Source organism: Telmatherina bonti (assembly GCF_933228915.1).
Source record: "Telmatherina bonti genome assembly, chromosome: 9".
NCBI lineage: Eukaryota > Metazoa > Chordata > Actinopteri > Atheriniformes > Telmatherinidae > Telmatherina > Telmatherina bonti.
This window is the reverse complement of record NC_136627.1, coordinates 31,409,420-31,436,817: the sequence shown is the minus strand read 5'-3', so window position 1 is coordinate 31,436,817 and position 27,398 is coordinate 31,409,420. Positions and strand designations below refer to the sequence as shown.

The window sequence follows — 27,398 nt, the reverse complement described above, 5'->3', positions numbered from 1 at the left end:
AATACCAATCTATATTTGTGTTTATTAGTATTTTTTTTTTTTTTTTTTTTTAGGAGCCGTTTATTTTTAATATAGACTAAATGCAAACAAAATGCAACAAGTAAACTCTTAGCTTGTCATGACCACATTGACTGTACCTTTAAAATGTCCTATCCCAACTGGAGCCTGTAGCTCCGCCTCTGGACGTCCCATGAGCCATAAAGTTTGATGTCCTGCCCAAAAGTTTGGATCCAACTAGAGGAAACTTTTTTTTCTAGATAGTTAGCTGCGGAGATTTGTGGAGCTAACTATGACTTTTTTCTGAAAATATTACCTACAGAATTTTATCTTGTCCGATTTCATAAAAGTGAAACTTTTCCAGCCAGAGGCGTTTGGTGTTTTTTCGTCTTAGCGGCTGGCTGTGCATTTTTTTTTCTATTTTTTTGGAGGAGGGAGAGAGTTGGGGCCGGACGACAACACAGCCAGATTCCACTGTGGAGTAGATATGCGCTTTGTTACATTTACAAGTATGCCATCAGGAAACAACAGACAAAAAATGTCTTTTCCTGCAGATTTTGACAGCTAACACACTTTAAAAGAAAATAAAGTGATCAAGCGGAAAACTTTAGAATGACTCTGGATAACTTTTACTGAGTGTCGTCGAGATTTCCAGATTTCCTGCTGCGTGTCAAAGGTTTGGGATTGGCTCAGATCTGTTTTTGTAAGTTTTTGAGCACAACTTTTTCGGACACTTGAAGTTCGCAGATTTATTCTGGGACAATGGATCCGAGCCAGCACAACCCTCCTGCCGGACACCAAATCGTCCATGTACGGGGCGACTCCGAGACAGACCTGGAGGCGCTTTTTAACGCCGTGATGAACCCAAAAAACACAATTGTGCCCCCTTCCGTGCCCATGAGGATGAGGAAGCTGCCAGACTCCTTCTTCAAGCCCCCAGAGCCCAAGTCCCATTCCAGACAAGTAAGACCGCCCTGTTTCTGCTCTGCCCCTTCCGAGAAATCACGTTTCAAGCTGGGCCCGTCCTGTGGGGCTCCGGCCTACAGTACGTGACTGGCACAAACTTTACTCTTACTTTAGCAGTCATTTTTCAGATTTCAGTATGTAGGCTGCGAGTAATTGTTCCTATTTAAATATTTTTCTGTGTCAGCATTTAGGACGTCACCCTCTCTCAGACAATTTCATCATTACATCTTGATGTTTGTTAAATAACATTTAATTGGCGCCTGGGATTATTAAAAAAAAAAAAAAAAAAAAAAAAAGTGGTAATTTTGCGTCTATGTAGTAGCCTATACTTTATCCAAGCCAACTAAACTAAAACAGTCATCATGACTTTGCTTATGAAGTTACAAAGAATTCTGTTTACATGTCATAGCCTGCTCGGCGTTTTTCTATTTGATATATTGATCCAAAGACGATTAGGGAGTGTAATATATAAAGTTAGCTGTCAGATTAGGGATTCATAAACTTTGTCCTACTGATTCCCATGTATCTTTATAGAAAGATAATAGCCTCCTCATCATGAGTAAATTATTAAATTAAGCTCCAGAATTTCATTTTTACTATCAAGGTCATATGGAACAAATACCAAAATTACCAAAATCATATGATGGTTGACTTCATCCCATCTTCCCTTTGTCTTCCTCAACCCCCAACCTCCCTTTCCAACTTTGGGACGCTGAAGTTCTGTAATTACTGCGCATGCGTTGTTGTGGAGCGAGTCTGCGCTCTTCTCTGTCCCACAGGCAGTGGATCCGCTCCCTGGGCCATGACTAATTTCAAACTTGGCTGCAGATCCCCATGGATAGAATTCATGACTAAACATGAAAGTCACGATAATGTTTGAACAATGACTGGAAAACTGAATGAATCCAATCAATGCAAAGTTTAGAAATGTTACGGAAAAAAACAATGGTGTGTTACCTAAAGTTGTTTTATTTTTTTAAAACTGGCATTAATATATAAGTGATATTTTGTATTTGTATATGATATTTTCTATTCCAGAAATATGTATACAATAATAATAATAATATTAATACACATTCATACAATGATTAAAAGTGACACATGTTATGATTTGTATCCCTGTTGTTCTCAGATGACACAGGGTTTAAAAATAGTATATAATTTAGATGAAAACTGTTTAAAAATAAGTGTTGTCTATTGTTTTAAGGGCTACAGTGGCCTCTATGTTGTTCCTAGAGATTCACATCTAAGCTTGAATGAAAACTGAAAAGCCCTCCTTTGACATTATAGCAAAGACAATATTGCTAAATACTGACAGGTGCCGATAGCAGAGTCTAATTCAGGATATGCACCAGCGTCTACATGTAATTTTCTAATGAGGGTCGGGTAACTTCATGGGCTGATAACTATGATACAGCAACCAGTCAGAAAGGGTTATCATACCAAAATATCATCTACAGACAGACATGGATCTTTCCAAAAATCATAAGTAAGTTTCGTCACCATGACTGGTACCAATAACTGGTCTGGCCCATGGACTAAATACCTAATATGATGGAACACATGACATGAAAAGACAATTGCTCTGAACTCATAATGCATCTACTCTCTACCCCAATATAGGCCAGCACTGATGCTGGGAGTGGTGGTGTCCTCACCCCCCACCATGTACGTGCACACTCCTCACCAGCTTCTCTGCAGCTGGGGGCTGTTTCTGGTGGCTCCCTGTCTGGCATTGCCTCAGCAGGAGCATCCCCCCAACACCTCCGTCAGTCTTCCTATGAGATTCCTGATGACTTGCCCCTGCCTGCAGGATGGGAGATGGCCAAGACTCCTTCTGGCCAGAGATACTTTCTCAAGTAAGTTTGTTTGCAGTAGGCGTCTAGTGTTATGCAATCCTTTAAAAACCCAGATGATATGCAGCTTAAAAGAAAGCATTACTGAAACTTAAATAACAATTAAGAATCATTTGCATATATTTTATTTGTATTACTAGTAATCTAACATTTTCATAACTAGAAAAAGTTTTTTTTTTTTAATATGAAATGTTAGCTCCTCTTCATGCATCTCCTACTGACTATCCTTTCTGGATTTTATCAATACTGTTGGTTATCTGAACATTTGGGATTTCATGTACATTTGCCAATGAGAAATCTCATATTTCTGTTTTTTCATCAGTTAAACATCACGTCAAGAAAAGAGGGTTCAAACGAGTCATTACCTATTTAAAACAAAAAACATACTTTATTGATTGATTACTTTTCAGTTTTTTTGTATTGCCAAATAATGATAAATCAGGAAGCCTGTTGATTAATCTTAATAAGCATTGACTGAAAAGATATTATATAATTTGTTGTAGGATTAGAAATGCTTAAGTCTCCCAATGGCCAAGATGAGTCAAGACCATTCTTTCATGCTACTGCTCTGCTCAATATGCATTACCCTGACTACAGTTATCAAATGTGCTACAGTGCACAAAAGTGGTGAGTGTGCTCAGAAGGAGACAATTGCAAGAGTTAGATTGTAGGTTATTAAATTTAGTTGTGTCTGCAAACAAGCGAAGTCTTGTGGGACCTCTGCTTGTATGTAGTGCTCCTTTTCGAGGTCTCAGGTTTCAGTAGAAACAATGGGCCACTGTTGCTGCCCCAGACAGCAAAGGACAGACAGTTCTGCTAAGCTCATCTCCTAGCCAGCAGATCTTCACCACATTTGCGATCCAAAGTAAAATTGCAAGTAAAGCGGAAGCACTTCAGTTTGCCAAGGTTCATCATTATGAATGGGTTGGGAAGTTTTTGCTACATTGTATTTTCATATTATTTATAAGTCCTTTGTCTGGGTGTGTTTGAAAATAAGTTGCAATATTCATTGAAAAAATTGTGTCCAAGTCAACAATTTGTGTTAATATAATCTTTATACTATGAAATGCTCCTCAGGCATTGGTCAGTAACTAATGTTTAGAAGATGTTGGTGAAGAAGTTGTTCTTTCTTTTTTTATTTTTTTTTTTAGGTATAAAAGTTCCAATTACAGTAAAAAAAATTTTGCCTTTCCGCAGTCTGAACAAACGTGATAGCTTCAGATTTACTTGGATCAAAAAACAGCTTGCATTACCACATGTTTTAAGGTCACACATCTGGAGCACATCTGGGCTCATTTGGAGTAGGTTAAAATTGTAAAAGTGTAAAAGAAAAAAAAATGCCTTTAAGGAAGGAGAATGAAAAGACTATTTTTGAAGACATGTTATTGTACTGTATGTCTACATTTTAAACATAAATTTAAGTTATTTTTTAAAAATCTTCCCATAGATATTTCTTTCACTTCCAGTTTTGGTAGACTTCAGAGAAATATGTGAGTATATTGTGCTTAAAAAAGGGAGAAAGAAGCAGTCCAGCTGAAGAATGCCATCAGTGGATCAACTTGGTCCTGTTATTTTATAGGCACAAGCATAGAGTAAAGGATGTGCTGTATTTTCACTGATCAGATTCATTTTTACAGTACACTTTACATTTTCAATAGTAAACATATCTAGACTGCAGGTAGGCCAGTCAAACACACAAACTGAGCCTTTGAAGCAATACTGTTGTAGATTGGTCAGAATGTAATCTGGCATGTTCATGCTGAAGTAAAAACTCAGTTCTTGGGATAACAAAAAAGATGTCTCTTTATGTTTCAAATCCCTATATATGCCTCTACATTGATGGTACGCTAGCGTGTCAGTCGTCCTTGCTGTGGACATTAAGGGCTTAAGGGTCCTCTGCCTTGTCCTCTCTTTTGCTACATACTAGTGCAGCGCCACCTTTAATGAGAACGAGGATATTTTAATGGTTTGACCCAAGTCCTGCATGAACACGGTCAGACCGAGTCTAGCGGACTATCCTGATATGACTGCATCCTAAAGCTTGTTACATCCTCCACGAGAAGTGAGAACTGAATTCTTGCTCTCGAGGCAGCAAGAAGAAGAAATTCTTTTTCGTCAGGCCCATACATACTCCACCAGAAACAGGTCTGCAGCGGGGCATTTTTATAAAAATTTCAGGAGTTTTTGGAAATGTGAAAATGAAAAACTGATTAAATTTTGGTGGTGATCTGGATCACCATTTGGTTCCATTAATGCTTTAAAAGGATTCATTAACATTGTGCTTGGCGGAGGTTTCCGCTCTCTGAGTTTCATATTTAACGAGCAACTTCATCCGCAGCAGGGCGGGTCGTGCATGCAGCTGGGTCCGAGTGTTTTAATGCCACATGTAAAAATGTTGGTCCTTTCTCACCACCTCGATCAGCTGTTTTATCAAAACAATCCATTTTCCGCAACAGCAAGCAGCAACTCCGCTTCATGCTTTTTCCGTGTTAACGACGCCCACTTCAAATGTCCGACCAATCACACGATACTTCTCAGAGCCTCGCAAGAAAAAAGTTCTGCCAGCCTGATGTGACGAGAACTGTCTTTAAACGCATCCGCAAGAACAAAATGACGTCATTTTCTTCTCGGGGCCTCGAGAACAAGAAAAAAGTTCTCTCTTCTCGTGGCGTATGCAACAAGCTCAATGCACCTCTACACCTCAAACACGCTGACTGGCCTTTCTCATCTTTGCCACATAGTTGATGTATGACTTCCTCTTTTGAGGTTACATATAAGAATGCAGCAGCAGACTGTGCTGGGTAAGAAAGTATTCTCAAGCTTATGTGGTTATACTGATTATGGTCGTGTTTTCTTATGCCAAACCATCTGATGGCTTCAGGATCACATGTATCCAATACTGATTTTTGCTCTCAGCTTTTATTCGTTGATATTCTGAATTGTTTCAAAATATGTCTTTTCACACCAATCTCCAAATCACCAGAAAGATTTACTAGTCACTATTTTAAAATAAAGTCCACCAAAGTAGCTAAGTATGCAACGCTGTCAACATGTGAATAAGTGTAATTGGTATACCAGGATGTTGTGCACTGAAAAATGTTCTGTATTGTTTGGAACTCAAACTACAAATAAATGTGCTACATTTTTAATGCATTAATGTTTCACAAATTGTAATCAGTGGGTTAAAGACCCATCCGTAATATTGATATTTTTTAGTGTATTGCGTCAAGCCAGTAGCGCTCTCCATAGAAGGGGGACCATGGTCCATTTACTGAACATCAGCAGAGGGTAAGAGTTGGAGATCATTTATGGGATGCCAGTAGCTTAGGTGGTTTTCCTTTTTGGTGTATTCAGGCTCTCTTGACACACATAAATAGGTATGTCCATGTCAGATGTTGTCACTGCTCAAATACTGCATGTATCCATTATGTAGGTATGGTTTTCTTTAGTTGGTTGTATGTAAGCTTTACTGGGCAAGACTGCCCCATGGTTTCTGGCATTACTTCCCTATGCTTCGTTTGCATCTGCAAACTCTTAGAAATGGGCGGTAATACTCACAAAATGAACATATAGGATGGACAGCAAGCTCCATTTTTATGTGTATGTATATTTATACATACAGACCATAAATTAGTCTTAAATCTAAGCTTTAATCCCCAAATTCTCCATGTCTCATATTGAAGTGTATTTGGACAAAATACTGAACCCCAATAGCCCATGTATTTTTCGTTTGGAAGCAACATTAGATAAACATGTCTGCTCAACCAATGTAATGTCCTGAACAGACTGAGCCGCTCATTGTGTAAATTTAGACATTTATGCAGAAAATTACAACCGGCACAAAAAGGCATGACATTTTACTGAACAATGCACATAAGTCCTTAAATATTTAGGAAAGCAAAATTAAAAATAGTTTAGTTTTGTATCATATCGCAACAAACTATCTTCCTTTATGCAAATGGAAAAAAAAATTATACAATGTCAAGATTCAATATCTGACTATCACTTTTTAAAGTCATAGACTTAACAAAACATCAGAGTTGCTGTATGGAAGAACTGCATTTCATATTGTACAAGCAAAAAAATTGTTGTATGCAGAGGTTGTGTTAAAGTAAGGCAAACGCAAAGCGACATCTTACAAACATCAAAGTGCAGATACTTGATCCAGAATAAAGGTGGCCTCGGCAGAACTGCTGGAAAAGACACTCCCCTATTTATAAACAGGGGTTGTCTGACTGAGACGCGTTGCAGAGGCAGTGAATCAGAGCCAGAGAGTGTGTGTGGGTGGGAGTATGGACTGGTTGGGGGGTGGGGAGTAGGTCACCAGCTAGCAGGGCAAAGCTAAGCAGAGAGTGGGAGGCTCACATTTCACTCTGGTGACCGCTGTTGTCCTTAGAGATAAATCAACTCAGGGTGAAAGTTTTTAAAGATACTATTTCTCCTTCCTTCTCCTTAGTTGTTTATTGGTGCACTATAAGATTATTCACTTGAGAATGAGTGGTCCCTGTGAGTCCCATCAGCCCTCAGATGCTAATGTACTATTCCCTTGAAAAGTCTGTCTTAGTATTGGAATGAATGGCGATGTAGCTCTGGGATGGTGCCTTTTTTTGTGTGTGTGTCAATGGAGTTAAATGGCAGCCATGTGGAGATGACTAGTAGAGGGGCCAAGAGAAACTCTGGCCCTCCCTTTGTCCCAGCAGTGTAACAGTGATCTTTATTCAGACCACAGGCCTGTTGAGACTCATGTGAGCCTTCCCAAAATAGACAAATGGCTGACATGAAGTTTAAAGATGGCGGTGGAAGAGCATTGGCTTTGTTTAAAGTTTAACAGTGTTCTTATTACCTGAAATGTTCTGTTCTTGTCAGGCTAGTTTGTAAGATAGCAATCCATGATAATGTGCTTTTATCATTATTTGCTACTTTTCGGTAGTCCCTAATGTTGCAATAAGTTGCAGATCATTTGTTCTAAGCATCCATAAAAAATGATCTGCTAGCTAACTGTATAGTTGGTTTATCTTTGAGTGATTTATCAAAACTTAAAAAACATAGAAACCACAGCAGTTATAGTCAAATAGATAATCCCAGAAGTCAGCAGTTGATGTCTTGATGATAAAAGGACTTAAAAATGAGCTTTCCCACACAAACTTTTTGTCTTGGCCACTGTTACATAAAAAAACAAAGCTGGAAGACTGTCAACAAAGTCTGTTGACCTTTCCTCCTCTTTCTTCCAGGAGTTTGGAGTGGCCTTTGATTTATGGCAGCAGGGGCACAGAGGTTGGGTCACCTTGCTTGGTGCTGGGATGGGGGCAGGGCCGGTCTCCAGGGTTGGGTCATAAACTAATGAAGGTTTCTAATTTAGACACACCGGTGAACTAGCAGGGGTAATCACTGTTTCCGGGCACTTATTAAATGCAGCTTTGAAAGGGCTTTTAGTTCGTGGGAAGTCAGCCCTAAGCGGAGGAAAGCTTTAAGGGAGAAGCTTTTGTCTGCCCTGAGGGGCAGGTAGAACTGTGTTGATGGACACTTTTGTCTTTTCACAGTTAGATTTCTAAATGTTTTTATGAGCCTGGTTTTCCACAATCAGTAACTTGCTTGTCTTGACTTCTTCGGTTTCTTTTTCACTTTAGCAGTGATTATAAGGAGATTTTTTTCAGAAATGTGATTTGACAAATGCCTTTTTCCTTTATTTATTTTCAGTATTTTTTTTTTTTTTTCAAATACCACCATGGTTCTGAATATTACTGAATGAACTAATAATTAGTTCAGCAGTTTGGCTTCACAATTTCCTATTAGGGGTTTCCTAAACATCTGTTAGACTAAATCCCAAAGTCAGAGACCCCTGTTTCAATGGGAAAGATAATAGCGTTTACTTGGCCCTCACGCTTTTATTGTATGCAGGCATTCTCTGCTTTAGATTCTGTTTTCTTTTGATGAGATTTCAGTTCCAGCAGATAACATGATATTAAGTAAAAGAAAAAATTCAAGTGATGTTCAGAACACTAAATCTAACCTTACTGAACAAAACCCATTTTATTAAGTATTAACTTCACATTAAAAAAATTGCATTTTTAGCCATATTTGCTGATGTGATCAATATCTTAGGTTATTTTAGCTGCCATTTTTAATAAGATATAACTTTTTTTCTCAAAGCATGATGACATAGCAAAAGCTTATCTAAATGCATACATGCAAAGGCTTTTGAAAGAAATATTGACCTCTAAGTGACTGCAAAACTTCACACAGCTTTACATCCATATTGAGCTACATAGTCAGTCACAAATGGTGCTTGGAAGACTGGGCTGTAAGTGTGCGTGAAGCCTTCATTTGGAGCAACTTTGTGTTTGACAAACTTTTGGTTTATTGACCACACACAGACAAGAACCTTCCTGTTCAACTGTGGCCTGTCAGCTCAGTACACAAACGGGACTGTGAGAAAGTCAGGCTAGTGTTTACCAAAGTCTCCATGTAACACCTCACTTTCAGACATCAATACCTTCACTGTCACGGTGGGCATCTCCACAGACACTAAATCCTAGGGTGCAGGGGGAATTTAGTGCTCCTAAAAATCACTTATGGCAAACATATCTTCGGTAAGAAAATGAACATTTTTATATTATAGTTTATATTATAGTTTATAAAATCTTGTGCACCATTCTTAACCATAGTTTTTGCCAAAAAACAAAAAGGAAAAAGTCTGGTTGAACTGATTAATCTCACTTGACGATCCTTGAAACGACAATGATTTATTCTTTCGAGATAGTTTTGGATAGAAATTTACAGAAACACTTGGTCTTTAGTACTTTGTAAATTAGTTTCTTCATTAGTCTGACAATACCAACCGTCCTTCAAAGAGAAACTTAAAGCCACAAAAGGGTCACAGAGGTCACCCCAATAATCTCTCTTGATGATGTCCTGCTGATAGAGAGGCAGCCAGGCATCCCCAGTCAACCAGAGAGGAGGTGGTCATCCTCATCTTAGAGGACTGATTACATCTGGCCTCCCTTAGTGCACTCTTTACTCATCTGCCTCAGCAGTCTGTCAAGCATATACTCCCTGGGTGGAGCCCCTGTGGCCTGAGGATCCCATTTTTAACATTTTGACAACTCAGCTGTGGGAGTGTTTCATCACTGCTGCACTCCCTAGAGCCTCACTCCCTGTTTCATACAAGGGGAAACACAGGGTTGTTTTTTTTTTACATCTAGTTCTGAAAAACACTCATGTCAGTGGAATAAACACTTCAGTCTGACCTCAAATCAAGCTTTGATCCAGTGTTTTGCAGGTAGAAAAGCTTACGTGGAGACATTTGTTTTCTCCTTACAACTAGATCTAAACAAACAGCAAATGTCTGCATGTTTTGTATTGAATTAATCACATGACATCTATGAAACCAAATATGCAAGTTTCTCAATTTGGATCCTGTAAAATGTATCATAAATCCTAAAAGTTCGTCTTTGGTGATTAATCCAGAATTCAGTCTTACATTTAAGGCTTTAAAGAATAAAAGGCAGAAAAACAACACACGTTTTAAAAGACCCACCATTATTTCTTGTGGTGTGGAATAAAAATATTGCCAAATAATTTAAGCAAAACCAAATTTAGATTTTAAATGAAAGGTCTGCCACAGTTCTCTTGACGACACTATAAGGAACACAGGCACAATAAATGTCAAGTTGGAAACCAGGCAATTAGTCACAGTAAAGGTCAAGTATTGGGATGGATCAAGAGTTCCACTCTGCAATCTGCAAAACCAACCATGATGATGGCTCAGCAAAGATTAGTGTGTAATTATCCGTACTGCAGTCAACTAAGTTGATCATGAGTCACATTTCAGCCGAAGACATTTAAAGTTATTTACAGACAGTTTCTCAAGAAGAAGCTTAATGATTGTCTATTCAGAATGTAAAACTCATGACAATTTATCAAACGTTTAACAGTGTATTAAAAATGTAATTGTTATAACAGCATCAACATAACATCAATATTGCAAAATATTGTTTGGACTCAATAAATGGTGGAGCATAGATATTTCCACAGACAACATTTTTAGCACTGCATTCCTCTTGAAAGTCATGCTTTTGTGTTTTACAGCGACTTGAATGAACAGGTGCAGAGGTGGAATGTAGCCCTCATAAACAGACCTGAACTTGACACCTAATTTTGAAGTATTATAATATTTTGCAAGTCTTTGTGTCAATGCAATGTTCAGCAGTATCCCATATTGCATGTTTCTGAATATTTTGGAGCAAATATACCACTTTGACATATGATGGAACTACTAGTGAGAATTTCTGCCTGTCTATATCTTTAACATTTCGCATAGGTATTTTCAGAAGTATTACATAAAAAAACAGTGGAGCAAAATATCACAACTTGAATAGGAAATCTAAATATTAATTTCACTGCAGTTGCAGATACCAGCAGAATAAAGGGACACAGTTTGGGGAAGGTCCAGTGGCCACCATGCTGAACTTGTGACGTCATCTGAGGCATGTAATGACAGCACCGAGCAGTTGTGACTGTGAAGCTTGCAAATCATCAGCAGTTCCTTCCAGCAACTGGTGGCCTCCAGAAGTCCGAACACTTTGATTTGTTTTACTCTTTGGCAAAAAGAAGTGTATTGCTGTCCATGTAGGGTCCAGGGAAGTTTCAGTGAATAAATTATCTATTAGTTTTAAAAGCTGGTGATGAATTACTGGGTCTTAGTAACTCATTAATCTGTTCGCTTAGTTCTCACATATAAGCTCTTTGAATGTGGTGCAGTTTTGGATTGTGGGTTTTATCACTGACTCTTGACCATTCATCATTGTCTGTATTTTGAACTGAGGCTTTGTTTACGTCTGTTTTGACAGATTTAGGCAACAAAAGTTTGTAACTAATCAAAAGTTAGTATCTAAGCAATTGTTTAACTGAAAATATCTGTACTATCAGCTGCTCTCAGCTTGGAAAGTAACTTCCTGGAAGCTTTGAGGAAATACATTTCCATCAGTGGGTTTTTTTTTTTTTTTATCTTGTAAGATTTCTGCTTGGTGTCAGTGTGCCAAGATGTACAGGCATCTCTTTTCCAATAAACCCTCCCTTCCTTATCCCAGAGCTTGTCTCCCAGTCTCCTCCCCTCGTCCCCTGCTATTCCCTCCCCGCTATATAATGAATGTCATAGTTTCCAGAGTGGGAAGGGGGGGCAGGGCAGCTGCTTCGACTGTAACAGAACCACAGCAACTCATGCAGCCAATAAAATGCAGAGGGATAGCTTCTGTAGAAGTTTTTTTTTTCTATTCTTTCACTCTTTGTCTTTTTTCTGTAGTTGTCTTTTTTTTTTTTTTTTTTTTTAGCTCCGTGTGACCTCACTTTCTTAAGAGCGCCCTCCAGTCAGAGCAGTTCCAGCTATTTTGCTTGGTTTTTGGTGTTTGTGTGTGTGAGGGCTGGGGGAGGGTTCGGTAAGGGATTTGGCAGCTCCTTTGATCAATAAAGCATAAACAAGAGGGGGGCTTCAAAATGGGTTTCATTGTGTCAGGGGGAGGAGTGCTGAGTCAGTCCCTCTCGCTCTCTGGCCTGGGATAGAGAGCAGACAGGCAGGCTGGGATTACCGCACAGGCCAAGAGAAAGTCTGCATCTCTCACTTCACCCAGCTGTTCCAAAATCTGGTCTAATGGCACTTCAGTATCAAATGAACAGTGAGCTTTAAAGAAATGCATTAGGTGGAACAACTCTTCCAGAACTTAGGGTAGGATTTATTTAATTGCTGTGCCAGTAGACTTATTTTTATCGTTTGTTTTGTCATGCATATTGGAATAATTCAGTCACCATGTAAAGGCAAGAGTTGTGGTGTTGTATAAACAAGCTGCTGAAGTTTGAAGCCTATTGGTTTGAGTTAAGGGGGTTTCTTAAATGGGACGGTTAAAAAGCAAAACAACAACCACCCAAAAAATAATAATAAATAAAAGAACAAGTGAATAGTGGGGTTTTAGGTCGTAGCTCAGTCTGTGCCTTTGTGCAGCAGGTGAAAGCTTTGTAAATGTGGCGCCAGATTGTTAAAGCCCCTGACACTCTGCAGTGTCCGAGCCGCTTCCAGGAAAAAGGACCCCCTGCGTTGAGCCCCTGGGCTGACCCTCTCTCAATAGAGAGGGTCCTGCTTGGGAGAGGAGGGCTTCCTGTATTAGCTTTCCATCTTAATCAAGCAACAAGTGCCAACAAAGCACTAATTATCAATGCCTTCACAGAGTGCACACAATGCCCCCCCCCCCCCCCCCCCCCCCCAATCCTGTCCCAGCAAAGATAGTCAGAAAATAGATGAAACAACATTGTGTGACTCTACAATAGTTGTTTTGAAACCATTTACAGCCTCTAAAGAATACTTTTAAAAAAGTTTTCAGGTTCACTTTTGTGTTATTATTATGCACAATTTGAGGTTTTTGTTTTACTTCTTTATATCTTATATTTATCTGCAAGATATAACAGCAAATAATCCAAACTAATCTTAACTAAGTGAAACATATATTTTGCGTTCAGCAGTTAAAACCAAATGTGAAATCCTCTAACAGTATTATGTATACAAAATAAGCAATGCAGTGTATTAATCTGTTCCTGAATGCATAATCATTCCTCCTGGTTTATACTGACTGGTGAAAGGAAAGTAATGGTGGTCATCTTTGTTCTTTTTTCTTTTGTTATTTTGTCTCCTTACAGCCACCTTGATCAAACCACCACTTGGCAGGATCCTCGCAAGCTGCTCCAGATAAACCAGGCTGCCCCGGCTAATTCTGTACCAGTGCAGCAACAGAACCTTATGAACCCAGCCAGTGGTGTGTAATTCACGCTCATGCATACTCTGTTCAAATGAATTAAAAGTGAAATGCCGCAATGCTTGTGTTACATTGTTGAGGGTTTTTTGTTTTCATTTTTCTCCTTTAAACCAGTTATCGGTGGACATTTTCTTTAGAAATCGGGTGTAGTTGAGTCTTTACATGCCACTGCTCGGTGTACCTTCGCTTTGGCCGTGCAGATGGAATTTTGCTCTAGGTGAGGCAAGACTGAGGCAGAACGTTACATGTCCTGTTTGACATATTTGAGAGCTCTGTGACTCACTGAGTGGAGTTTACAGATGAAGTTTTTTCTTTTTTCTCCTTCCTCTACCGTTTAACTTAGTAAAACAAAAATTCCATCAATTGTTGACAAACAGGTTTTTTTTTTTTTTTTTTTTTTTGGTTTTTTGTCTGTAACAGATCATTTCTACATTTACATGGGAGTTTTAATTTCACTTTAATTCCGAATAAAAGTTAAGTCCTCTTTAAACTGACAAGTGTTTACATGGTCATTTCTTAATTCCCAATGCAAATTTCTATTTGGAATTAAACATAATTTCAATGTAAGCGGCTGGTTTATTCACATTTTAATTCTGAACAATTTAATTCCTCTGTCATGTAAAGTTTGATTTTGCTCTAAGTTAATTCCGGTCGTTCCACGCATGCTCGTTACTTTTTCCTGTCCCGATGTTTTGCGTTGTTTTGCTTCTTGTCTTTGGTGGTCTTATCTTCCTTTTCCTTCTCAGTTGCTGCAAAAAGTGAAGTAGTAGCCTCATGTCAATCTGGTACTTCAAAATTATTATCAATTATTGGCAAAACTGGCAGTTATTGTGTAGTTTTTACAAGTTACGACTGAAACGACAAGAAGCGGGGAGCCAACTTTGTTTATTTTCGTTATATGTCATATGTCACGTGCACCATCTGTCCGATCAGAACCCTTCCCATCCCGCCGCTCTAAAGACAAATTAAGTAAGGATGTGTTTCATGTAAACCTCCATTCGGAATTATTATTTTCATGTAAACTTGTGGGAAAATACGTTAATTTCAAATTATTAATTCGGAATCCAAAAACATCATGTAACCGTAGTCAATAATGATTTGCTCAAAGATGGAATACGGAGCTGATCTTTCTGTTACTGCTGCAGGCTGTCATTTGTTTGTATTTTTTCCTAGCATGCACAAATATTACTTTTCCCTTTCTTGCTCCTCCATCTATATTGTACTATTATGCCATTGTCAGCTGACAGTTATGTGTCGTTCAATACTTCACAAAATATCAGCAGTTTAGATAAATCTTGCATTGAATAACTGTACAGTATCTCTTCAACATTAGTTTTTATCATTATCTCTCAGGACCCCTTCCTGACGGCTGGGAACAAGCTGTTACATCAGAAGGAGAAATTTACTACATCAACCACAAGAACAAGACCACATCCTGGCTTGACCCAAGGCTTGAGCCACGTTATGGTGAGCTTTAAACACATTCAGATTCCTTTCTTTTTTCTTTCTTCATAAAAAGAAAACTTATTTGCTTATTAATACTCATACTATGAAGACTTCACTTTAAAAAACTAAGGTTAAATAATTGGTTATTTTTCTGCTGATATTTCTTGTAGTTTTTTTCCCTCTTTTGCTGTGTTTGGGATGCTTTGGGGCTGCAGCCAATGGGAGCAGGGTGTATAGACAGCAATGACAAAATGCTGGTGTAAGGTCAAAGGGGAAGAAACAAAGCAAAAAAAACAACACCACCTCGTTCAAATTGCTGTTGAATGACACCCATTTACCATGCAATGGCACCACAACCTCAAAGTTCAAACCAATCAGCATCCAGTACTTGTAGCTCCTGGTTTGTTTTACGTTTGTTTAATTTAAGTTTGCTTGTGACTTGAATGGACAGATGTGTCCTCCACTACTTGCCAAGTGATTTAGACTTCTTTCTTTTTTGAAATGCCTGCCATTTTCAGAATTTGGTACATTATGGTGTATCTTTCTGTTCTGTTGTTTTGTTCTGTGGATGACTGAAGTCTCTGTCTCATATCCTGTTGTGCACCATCCAGTGGCAACTGGGAAGCCGGATTTCCTAGACTGTTACTGTGATTAGGTTTCCCTAAAAGGCAACTTGGTACACTTAAGTATTTTTTGTGCATCTCATTTTCCAGGCTTAAAAAGGATGTGATTTTTGTGTGATTTTTGTTTCCAACATCCCACTTTTAAACCACTTTGAGTGCAGCATTAATCCAGGATCAAGTTTAAAATGGTGTGTTTACATACACTAACATTAGTCAATCATTTAAATGGCCATGTCACACCAAAGCTAACATTTGGTCATTAGGGATGTTGGAAACTTTTTTTTTTTATTTTTTATTTTTTTATTTATGTCCTGTTGTATTGGATCGTGTAATTTTTGGATTACTGGATACTTTTTATATCACTGTTGCATTTAAGTCTCCCCTTTGAAATAATGTGCAGACCACAGTTCCTTTCTCTCATTTGGACATTGTACCGTTTCTTCATCTTTGCTGCCATACATGACAAACACTGGTTAGAAGTTGAACAAGTCACCAGGCCAGTTTGATGCTAGTTTGGTGTATGAAGGCCTTAAATCATTCAGTTTATTATTAGTTTACCAGAAATATAAATGTAGAAATGCATTTTATTACAATTAATTTGCTTTATATGACTTTTTTTTTTTTAATAGACCTGTGTCTGGATACAGGAGCTTATGAAATATTTGTATTATCCTTTTGATAGAAACTTCCCTTCCCTCTGCTGAGGCTCATTTATAAAAAGGCTCCATCACATGGCAATAGTGAATTAATTCTTGATTATTTAGTCCATTGTACAGAACATGACTTAGGACTGAGTAGGCATACAGTTAATAGTTCAAATCAGATTTCTGAAAGTCCCCACCCTCAAATTTCTCGCCTAACCTTTTGTCAGCCATTTTAGTGTTGGTGCAACAGCTGAGTTAGCCATTAATCCCTTGGGCCAAGCTAAAGTTTGACAGTTGGCTTCCAGAGCGTGGTGGCTATGGTTGGTGAATTAGTGACAGGGCCAGGTACATGTGCTGAGACTCAGTGGCCATGGGAATGAGCTAATCCCCCTGTGTGTTGAGAAGACTTCCAGAGATCAAGGCTCCTGCTTATGTCACTTTGACTCATTTATGCTTCAGGTGTCATCCTTTCATTGCTCGAATGTTTCCCAGGGAGGCTCACCATAATTCACAAAGGCGGCATGTGTGAATCTGCATGCTCCCTATTACATTTTATCATTAGTTTTTATCGAGCCATGGCACTTGGAGTACATTTTTTTTCTTTTTTCTTTTTTTAAAAAAAAAAAAAAAAGAAGCAAACGTGTTGTGCTCTGATGGCAGACTGGAGAGTTCAAAACAGAGTTGTAAGGGGAGTGGGGCAGCTGGGAAGAGATGGCGACTGTGATCGGCAAAGCTCTTTGAAGATTTATAAGTCTTGAACACACAAGGTGGCTGGGCCCCTGAATGTGAGCGAGAGGGATAAAGAGAGACTGTTAACTCATTATGTGCCATAAACAAATTTTCTCACACTTTTTTTTTATTCCTTTCATGTCATGTTCTATCATTTCTTCCAAGTAAATGTATATATTCCTTAGTTAACATGGCTTTTGTTGTTTTTTTCTTTTGACTTTGTTTGTACCTATTTAATTTTTTATAGCCCTCACATCTACATCCTTCAAATTTATTTATTTATTCATTGCTGGAAAGAAAAACTTATTTTATTTGTTGTAGTTGTATTTTAAGTTGTGTTTTGGATTTTTGGATGGAAATGGGATCCTTTGCTATGTAGGTCTCCAATTATAAGCCAGCTGCTTTGATAATGGAGGCTAATTTGAGCTTTGGGAAGAAAAGCAGCAGAGTGCCTTTAACTAAGGGTTGTTGCCGGCTGGCTTTCCCCTGTGTGAGGCCCAGTGCAGGCACAGCCCCATTTCGCTTTAGCTCCAGACAGACTTGAATCTCTGCCAGGCCTCTTTATTCTGTGGTCCAACTCTTAATCTGTTCCAGACCTTTTCAGTCAAAGAACTCCAGTGTGAGGGGGTGGGGGAGGCAGGGAGAGGCAAGTCGAAAGAGGAAGAGAGAAAAACTGAGGGACAGAAGGAAAATGCCGATAGGATAAATATGTCTCCTCTTTAAGGTTCGAAAAGGTATTAAGAAGCTAACGCGCCTGAAATGTACAGTGGCTTAGTTCAAGAGGGACCTGAATAGTATATGTTGCTTTCTGGATGTACATTGCTGGATGGAAAAACATTTATGATACGTAACTTTACAAAACAACGGATCTTCCTTAAAAGTTTAGTTGAAAATCTTACGTCAAAGTTGTTAAACATGTCATGAGAGGTTTTTCTGTCTGTCGTCAGGAATGGTAATGCTCAGTGATTTTATTGCTATGAAACAGTAAGTTTTTTGTTTTTTTCACTTTTCCCAAGTAACATTTGGGAAAGGTTAGCAGGTTATTTCACTAAAATGGCCCTTGTGGTTTGGAGGGTGAAAAAGAAAACTTCATTCGAACAGACTACAGTATATCCAATTGAATTTCTTCACTATTAACATTGTTTTTGTTTGTTTTATAGACAAACTTAACTTCCCAAAAAATATTACAAGTGGAAGTAAATAAATAAAAATTGCAATACTGTATTTATGTTATATTTGAAAATATTTATTTCTTCAAATAAAGTGTCATTTTCAAAATAAGACTTTTTGTGTGTGTTGCCCTACACTGTCAATATTGCATGCTTCTATACACCTTCATACACACCAAAGTGTCCTTTTTTTTTTAAATCCTGTAAATTGACAAAAGACAAATATTAACTAAGCCTTCAATGGTGTTTTTTTTTTTTTTTTTGCTCTGGTCTCACTGAGAACTTCCCATAGTTGGCACACCCTCATCTTTACCTGCCCCAGGTGATCCTGTGGTGTAATATGCCTGCCAGTGTGATGGCCTGATAAGGGTTTGTGTTGTTGGCTCGTTGTGTTGCATGAGAGCGTGAAGAAGACAAAAGGCAGACAGCATTAACTTGTCTCTTATCTGCTTGGCCCACCAGCAGTCACCACCTGTGTGTGTGTGTGTGTGTGTGTGTGTGTGTGTGTGTGTGTGTGCCACACCAACATGCCACACCAACATGTTTGCATGCACGCACACACACACGTCTGTCTTTCGTTTTGCTTGCTTTTAAACTATCACTCTGGCCCTGAAGTGAACCTGTCCTTTCCACTTATCTCACTCGCAGATGTAATTCCCTTCTTTGATATAGTCAGTGTGTGCACGGTTCCTCCAGTAACACAAGTTGTTGTTTGGTCTGAAACAAAGTCCTTGACTTGGTACAGCTGAAGCTTTGCTGCTCTGAAGGAAAATTCCATTTAATTTCAGCTTTGGGTTCAATCACATATTTTTGTTGAAAACGTTACACTTTCCAGATTAGCTAGAGTCTTGCTAATCTTGGAAGTGCTAGATAATGTGAATCACGTCATGTGGAGAGAAACTGTCCATGCAGTGTCTATAAAAGCAATGCACTTTCAACAAGAGAAAGCTAGCTCGTCCTGAAATGTAAGACTGAATATTAGGGATGTTGTTTTAATGTTAATGCAGCTCTTCTTCAAAGCTTAAGCCTTACGAAATCTACAGCTGCTGGCAAGGCTCATGTGTAGAAACTTGGTCTTGAGAACAGTTAGTGGTGCCCTGATGTCAGAGAGATTCAGCTGCAAAAGGCCTTAGTATCTGCAAAAGATAAGCAAATAGAAGTAACACTCTCCTACGGATTCACTCGATGTGTCTGTGGTAGAAAGGGGTCGACTCCGAGAGTGTGTGTGTGTGTGTGTGTGTGTGTGTGTGTGTGTGTGTGTGTGTGTGTGTGTGTGTGTGTGTGTGTGTGTGTGTGTGTGTGTGTGTGTGTGTGTGTGTGTGTGTGTGTGTGCGTGCATGTGCCGGGGTGGGGTTATTGGGGGAAGCAGCACTAGGGGGTACGGGACAGAGCAGGGTGTGCCACCAGAGCTTCCCATGGAGAGCACTCAGCCACAGCTCATTCAGCTCCTGTAATAGTGTAAACAGACAGGGACTGAATGGTGATGAGAAAGGTGCCGGGGTGGGCAGGACGGCACACAGAGACTAACACCGCATGAAAACTGTGCCACCATCAAGGCTTTGTTTTGGTTGTTACTTCAAGCACATAAGAATACAGCAGTCCTCATTGGTTCCATGGCTGTAACACCCCTTTCTCTACTACAGGGATAGTACGTGTGACCTACTTCGCATGCATAGATTGCTGCTCTGCTTTTCTGCATTATACTTATGTTTATTAGTCCTACCCCCACTACAGCAAAGAATAACAAAGATTTCACTGGGGAACAGCTGTGTTTTCAGTACAAACACATTTGTTCTGATATTGTAAACATGTTAGTTTGCCAGGGCACAATGCAGTCACATTTGCTGTGTTAAACAAACATAATGTTAATACACAGTTTACATAATCTGATGTAGGTCTATATAAGATTCAGTTCTCAGGCTATGCACAATACAGTCATACTGAATTTATTAAACCAGCTGACATATACCTATCAGGCCTGAGGAAAGAGATGAACTGCATTTTGTTTCGAAGGAAGCAGGACACAATGAAAATGATAAGTCATGACTGATGCAACGCTCAAAACTAACAAAGCCTGTCTTAGTCACTGAGTGGGAGGGGGATCAGGTCTTACAGGAATAGTTGTTTCATTCACTTGATAGAAAACTTGTGCTGTCCTACACAACCTGCTGCACTGGATCGTCTCTTCTATAACTTCACCCTGTTGACAGCTGCTCAAGTTTTTTTTGACTTATGTCACTTTTTAAATGCATCCAAGCATAGAAATCATCTTGTATTTATTGTCTGACAGATATTTTGTATGTTTTATTCAGCTTACATTTATCAAAGTATCACTGTTAAAGCCACAGGTGTCCCACAGCCTTTAAGTTTAAGAGACAAATGTTTCCCATAACTAAGATACTCCTGTTTTGTTTTGTTTTTTTGTTTGCCGAAATGATCATTTATCTCTAGTTTTGATACTTTAATGCAGATGAACAAACCAAAACTTGCATATTGCATATTTTCCATAAGCTTCTGTCATATTTAACAGTTTATTTATTTTCCCTCATCATTGAATATTTGTGTGTTACCTATGTAGCACACTGTGCAGACAGCACAGCTGATATATGAACTATTTCTTTTGCAGCGCTGAACCAACAGAGGATCACCCAGAGTGCCCCAGTGAAACAGGGAGGGCAGCTGCCTTCCAGCACCCACAGTGGCGTGATGGCAGGAAACGGCCTGAGACTGCAGCAGATAGAGAAAGAAAGACTCAGGCTGAAGCAACAGGAGCTTCTTCGGCAGAGACCACAGGTCAGGAATCAGAGTTACATATCCAAAGCTCTTTGCAAACATTTTGCAGCTACACAGAAAAGAGTTTCAGTATGTGTCCGTCATTACAGATCCATGAAACTTCCATGTTAACTGGGCATGGCATTAATCATTAAATGAAAAGAAAAAAGAAATTCAATAGGCCTTTTGACATCAGTCATAAATATAGTGGTGGATCTTAAGCCTCTTTGATCTGTCTTTATTGTTCAACCACTCTTCCATGAAGTCTTGTGAGTCATCTGTGGTAATTTTATCACTTCCTACTGGTGACGTGTCGGAGCCACCCACACAGGGTGGTACAGAAGCATTAACTAGTTTACTCAAGGCTGTGTCATAACACCAGAGACAGAGCTTTATGATTATGAATGAGACTGCTTGATACCTTATTTACCATACTGTTCACATGGGTTGTTTAAAGTTCATGGTGTAGGAAGTGACCCATGTGTGTACATGCACCAAGCTGTGAGGAGAAAATGATAGCGCAACCTCACTGAAAGTCCACAGAGATTATGTGCTGCGGTCTTAAGCAACCAGGTGGTTGTCGTTGTTTTTAAACTGTGCGATAGAGATGGCTGGTTTCTGCTACAGAATTCCAGTCTCTTCTCTGTTTCAAACCTTTTTATGTATTTGTGACAAAAGTGAGTGAAGAGGTTATTACAGAGCATGGATGGTTTTCTTCCTGCTGGATTTAATTTAAAGAAAAATATGAAGATACAAACATCTTTATTATCTAAACCACAGTCACACTTATCAGTTGTGCAACTGTGTAGGCTCTATGCTTGAGTTAGGAGTTCAAATTTGGGGCAAAACTTCCCGCTTTGTCCAGACAGCATTCAAATGGGCTCCATGTGTTGGAAATGAAGACTAAGAGGAAAAATTTATTTAAATTCTGCATAAATATATCTTAGATTATCAATAATTTTATTAAACTGTAATATCAGTTTTAATTTTTTGTAAATAAAATTGACTTTTAGCAGAGCATGAAATTATTTTGATTCAAATTTCCAAAAATACTTGTGTTGTCACACAAATTCCCACCACAGATTTACAAAAAGCTATTACTTAAAATCTGACAGTCGCTGTCAAAAAAGCAAAAGCTTTAACAAACTACAGGACTGGGATACTTGCGGTGACTATTATGCATACAAGGAGAAATGTTTTATAAAGAAAGAGTTTTCACATTTCTGCAGTTGAAAATAGAATCATGAGCCAAATCAGCATCACCTTTGACAGCCTGATTGTTTCCTGATTGTGATTTTCTTCTGATTTTGTTTAATATAGTAACTAATGCTGTAAAACAGTGTAGCTGTCCTGACTTGGATGTACAATGTGGGGAAAATGAAATTAATATTAAAACAAATGAAATAAAACATGGTTGCCTCCAAGTTAGTCCTCTGTGCCGAGCTGGGTTACGGTAAAGTGTTGTCCTGTGACAGAAACTATCTAAGCATCTGAGTTCATTTAGGTTGTCATTTTGGGATAACTTAAATGCAGAAGCTGGTGGTGAGAAATCTGGTCTCAGTCACCAAAGAAGAAATCACATTTGCTGGAAAATTAGAAGTCATTTTGGCCATTTCGCAAGATGACCGAAACAGAGGAGAAGAACAGTAACACAGAATGCAAACAAAGCAGCAGCAGATGCCACTGAGCCATCAGATAAACCTGCTCAGTATGCCTCATTGTTTTACCAACCATGTGCTTGTTTTTATGCTGAAACCAAGTCTAGTCTTTATCATAACTGAGATATGAACATCTGTAACTTTCTCTGTAGCAGGACCTGTTCTTTAGAGCTGCTGAAATAGATGCTGACAAGGCAAGAAGATGGAAACTCACTCCTTATTGGCTGATTTCCATTGGTTTATTTCCCTGTAAAAGTTAAATAAGATCTCAAATGAGTGAGTGGTGAGACCATTTCTTCTTCCCATTAAAGGACATTGAGGGAAGGATGTGAAAAGAAACAACATGACATCATATCCTTACACCTTATCTGAAACAGCATGTGTAGAAAACAATTGTCTCCGACTGTGTCCGGCCCCGCTTGTAATTTGAGACTCTGGGGGGGGGGGGAATGGAAAGCAACATGTTGGCAGTGTGAGTCTTCCTTAAGATTTACATTTGTTTTGCTCCTGTTTATCTCCCACAGGAGCTCGCTCTAAGGAACCAGCTGCCCACCAGTATGGATCAAGATGGCAGCACAAACCCGGTGTCTTCCCCTATGGCTCAAGATCCCCGGACCATGACTGCCAACAGCTCTGACCCATTCCTCAACAGGTTAGTCCCGTACAGAAGCCAGACGCTGGAGTCTACTCTGAAAAAAATGGAGGAAATATTAAGTACAATCCGGCTTATTTCAGCTAACCTGCCAATAACTCCTGTTCTGGTTCAGCTCTTTATGCATATTGTGTCCTGTCTGGACAAATCTGTGCGCTCTGCTATTTGAGTTTACGCTCTGGTGGGAGCTCCCTGAATTACACGAGTTATAAAAACAGAAGGGCAGTCTCTGAGCTTAACCCGCCTCACATGGTAATGACTCATATAGATCTGTGCTGGAGCTCATTGCACAATGAGGACCTCTGGTGTACAAACGCTGCAATAAAGACAATCCAAGCTAAAATGGTGGCGCAAATTATGAAAAAACTAGAAAGCCACACTCCATTAACTTGAGTAATTTAGATGAAGTTTAGTGAATCGAAAGCAACAAAAAGAAAACAAACAAAAACAAAACACAGCTGCAGTTATGAACACCCTGGAAGATTTTGCAACTCGAGAGCTGCTCCGTGTCATGCTGGGATATAATTCTCAGCAGTCTGAGCTCTAGTTCTTCTGTGAGCAGACAAAGTGAGGAAAGGCCTGAATAGCAAGCAGGCCATGAGAACATGTGGTCCAGTCTGTAGACAGGCCAACCTAATCTCCCCTCCTCCCCTTGTTGCCTCTACTCCCCTGCTCTTACAAAGGCCTCATTCATCCTGCCTCTGCCATACTCTGCCTACATATTTTTCTGCTAATTAGTATAGGCTTGTCAAATGTCTTCTTTTCTCCCTTTGTCTCTCTTGTCCTTTTTTACTGTTGCTCTTTTTCCTGTATTCTGGAACATGGGGTAAAAACGTGAAGCTCCGAGTCATTTAGATGCAGAAGACCCCGTAGGGAATTTTTTTTAAAAAAAACTTTTTCTACTTGTTTTCTAAATAACTTGAGTGTTTTCTATTGTCTTTTTAAACCCGGTTCTGTTTAAAGTGGAACTCTGTGACACAAAGCTTCTTACAGACTTCAGAGTGATTTAAATGGCGGCGGAGAGTTTGTAACCCAGATTACTTTATTGTCGTATTCCCAGCGGGACCTACCACTCCAGGGACGAGAGCACCGACAGCGGCTTGAGCATGAGCAGCTACAGCGTCCCTCGCACTCCAGATGACTTCCTCAACTGTGTGGATGAGATGGACACAGGTGAGTCAGTAGCTGCTGATAAAAAGAAAAGACAAGTGGATTTACTGAAGTAGGATTGTTGGTGGATTTTATTTACACTAAACTTCTGACTGGTTGGATTTGTAGACGTCGTGGATCATACTGTACCAGTTTTTTGTCTCTCATCATTTCTACTATCTTGCACTAATTTCTAAGTTCTGTCAAATGACGAGACTATTTTTCAATTGTTCATCAGGGGACCCACTTCCAGCCTCCATAGCAACACAGCCCAGCCGTTTCCCCGACTATCTGGACGCCATCCCGGGAACAGACGTGGATCTGGGCACCCTGGAGGGCGAGAGCATGGCGGTGGAGGGCGAAGAGCTGATGCCCAGTCTGCAGGAGGCCCTGAGCTCTGAAATCCTCAACGACATGGAGTCTGTGCTGGCAGCTACCAAGATCGACAAGGAGAGTTTCCTCACATGGTTATAGAGAACCTGAACAGGACGCGCCTCACTCCTCTCACTACACTCTGAACTTCTGCCTGCTCTGACCTGTGAAGGGTTCATTGATGCTTTGACCAGACATTTCAGCAAGCTTCTCTGGACTTCTTTGCCTCTCAGCATGTAAGGCCGACCTCTTGTCAGGCAGTATTGTTCTGTTCTTTTCACTGGTGTTTTATCTCTTAATTTTGTCTGTGTCTTCAAGGCTGGCCTATGAACAGACAATTATGCAAGGATCCCTCGATTTTTCACAGGTCTGTCAGTAAATCCAGGGCTTATTTTCCCAGAGCATAGCTAAACTGTGCAGGTGCATGTATACTTCTGCAAAGACTGTCATTATTGCTTTTCTCCTAAGTCTCTGGAGCCTGCCTTTCTTGCAGAATAGTATGCAGCAGCACTACATCAATGTGTTTGGGACTATTGCATTTAGTTTTCGAGCTGTATATTTGGCCTCAAGTGTTTTTTTTTTTCTTCTTTTTTTCATATAACAAACCTGAGAAACCAAAAATGATGTATTTGACGCATAAAGAACAATACTGATTTGGTAATGTGAGGCTCAGTTTGGACACTTTGGCTTTGCTTGAGGTGTGGGTGGGGGGGTTGGAACCAGGGGACCGGCTACATTGCTGCTTGGCTGTGCCAGCAAGTTTAACTTAAACCTTTGATCGATCAAGTGCCTTCAGTTGTATTTTTTTTAAACGCGAGCAACACGAATAAGTATCATGTTTCTGTATTACAATAACAAGCATCAGGCTGTTTTCATGAATATCAGCCACGTATTTCTTTAAGGTAAATAACCAATATTCTATTTTATAAACAGAAGGTGATTTGGGGATCTTTTTTTTTTCTTTAACCCTAGCTTCTTTGTATCTCAGTCTTATCCAAGCCTAGCTCACATTTTGTTTGTTTTATTTTTCATATTTTATGTTTAGCTTTTTACATATGTATGATAGCTTAGATCAAATGGCATTTTACATTTATTTTTCTTTCATAGGTGAATTTAAATCTTTTTAACAGGGTTAACTGTTAATGCAGCACATCATTTCAAGACTTGGTCTGCAGGAACATAGGTTTGGCGTTTGTTCCTTTACTATAAACACATACTAGTGTTGTTTTATTTTTGTTGGTCACAAGCAGCTTTTACTAGCTCTGCTAAACATTAACCAAAAAAGGCAGATCTCTAGGCTCAGCAGAAACTATATCTCTTTTGATCAGTTCAAGCTTGTGACAGCATACAGTATACATGAGTTGAGACTTCCTTCAGATGGAGCTGAAACCTCTGCGATGCTGTGTTGAGTGTTTTAATAAGAGGTTTTCAGATTGTGACTTGGACAAGGACAAGCAGGTTTGATAGTCATGTAGTGTAGAAGGTCAGGGTTTGATGTCTGTGAGTGTCACAGATCCCCCCCCCCAGTTAAACAATCCAGAAATAATTAGAAATGTCAGTCAAGAATTGTGGCAGATTCCAAAGATTTTTTTTTTTTTGTAAAGACACTAACACATGCTCCCAGTCCAGAGATGGTGTGATTTGTAAATTAGCCTTTGTATGAACAAAAAAAAACAAAAAAAACTGTATAAGCTAATGAGATGATTTATGTATGTTTATAAGTGTCCGTGGACATGTCTGAATAGGTCTAGCTGAGAGATTTCCTTTCTGTTCTTTTAGTTGGGTGTTTTGAGTGACTAACCCTCAGATTTTTAAGGTAAGGTTTCAGAAAAGAGATACAAGTGATTCTCCAATAAGCACTCGCATGTTTACATACTTTTAACTACTACAGCCACAGTGGAGACAACACAATGACAATTCTCATAATCATGTTATGTTGATGTTTACACAATGACTACATCTTTGCATTACTGCAGTAACCTTTTGAATAATCAGCCTGCAGTGCATGCTCTTGGTTTAGACCTTGCAGGATGTCACACTGATTCTGTTGCCAGCCATTAGTAAGTTGGTAGTATTAACTTGATGAAACACTACGTATTTTAGATTAGACAACATGAACAATTTTGTATTGTGTGAGAAACTTCTTTTTAGTTCTGATTTTTACTGATCATTAAATCGTGTTGATGGATTTAAGAGATGAACAGTGTTGGTGAAAACAATGCAACTAAAATAAGTGGTACACCACAGTGCTTGTATTGCACGGCTAGAGTTTTCATTTTAATGCAATGATGCATTTTGTCACTCAAACCTGATTTTTATGCTTACTTAGTGTGTGAGAGCATTATTAGCTGTTGACACGTTGTAGCAGTAGAACTAATCAAAAATTAAAGGATTTTGTATTTAGAGTTTTCTAAATGCACATAAAATGAATTTATATTCAGTAATGACTGTTCATTTTTGATAAGTGCATGTGTTTTGGAACAATAAATTCTGTTACATTATATCTTTCTTCATATATATTTTGAAATTGGCCTGAAATAAAGTATATACTTTGTGGTAATTTTAA

The 27,398-nt window shown here is 39.0% G+C and overlaps 1 protein-coding gene across 2 annotated transcripts; it reads left to right on the top strand.

The window, feature by feature from the left end:
• Positions 1 to 251: 251 nt before the first annotated feature.
• yap1 (Yes1 associated transcriptional regulator) lies at positions 252 to 27,398 on the top strand. Of its 2 annotated transcripts, XR_013771439.1 has the most exons (9): positions 252 to 960; positions 2,587 to 2,822; positions 13,503 to 13,618; positions 14,972 to 15,085; positions 20,856 to 21,022; positions 23,184 to 23,311; positions 24,372 to 24,484; positions 24,699 to 25,068; positions 25,151 to 27,398. XR_013771439.1 is itself a non-coding variant. In XM_079246168.1 (8 exons), exons 1-8 carry the CDS (start codon positions 760 to 762, stop codon positions 24,932 to 24,934), a joined length of 1,311 nt encoding a protein of 436 aa, XP_079102294.1. In that variant the 5' UTR covers positions 252 to 759; the 3' UTR covers positions 24,935 to 27,398. The 2 variants fall into 2 exon arrangements, 1 of the variants encoding a protein (XP_079102294.1); XM_079246168.1 differs by having other exon boundaries at positions 24,699 to 27,398.

Bases quoted from the DNA above. Each gene is read 5' to 3' on its own strand.
- yap1 (XM_079246168.1), top strand. From the start codon at position 760: ATGGATCCGAGCCAGCACAACCCTCCTGCCGGACACCAAATCGTCCAT. The intron at 23,312-24,371 runs GTTAGTCCCGTA...TCGTATTCCCAG, and splicing joins TCTGACCCATTCCTCAACAG to CGGGACCTACCACTCCAGGG. The intron at 24,485-24,698 runs GTGAGTCAGTAG...ATTGTTCATCAG, and splicing joins TGTGGATGAGATGGACACAG to GGGACCCACTTCCAGCCTCC.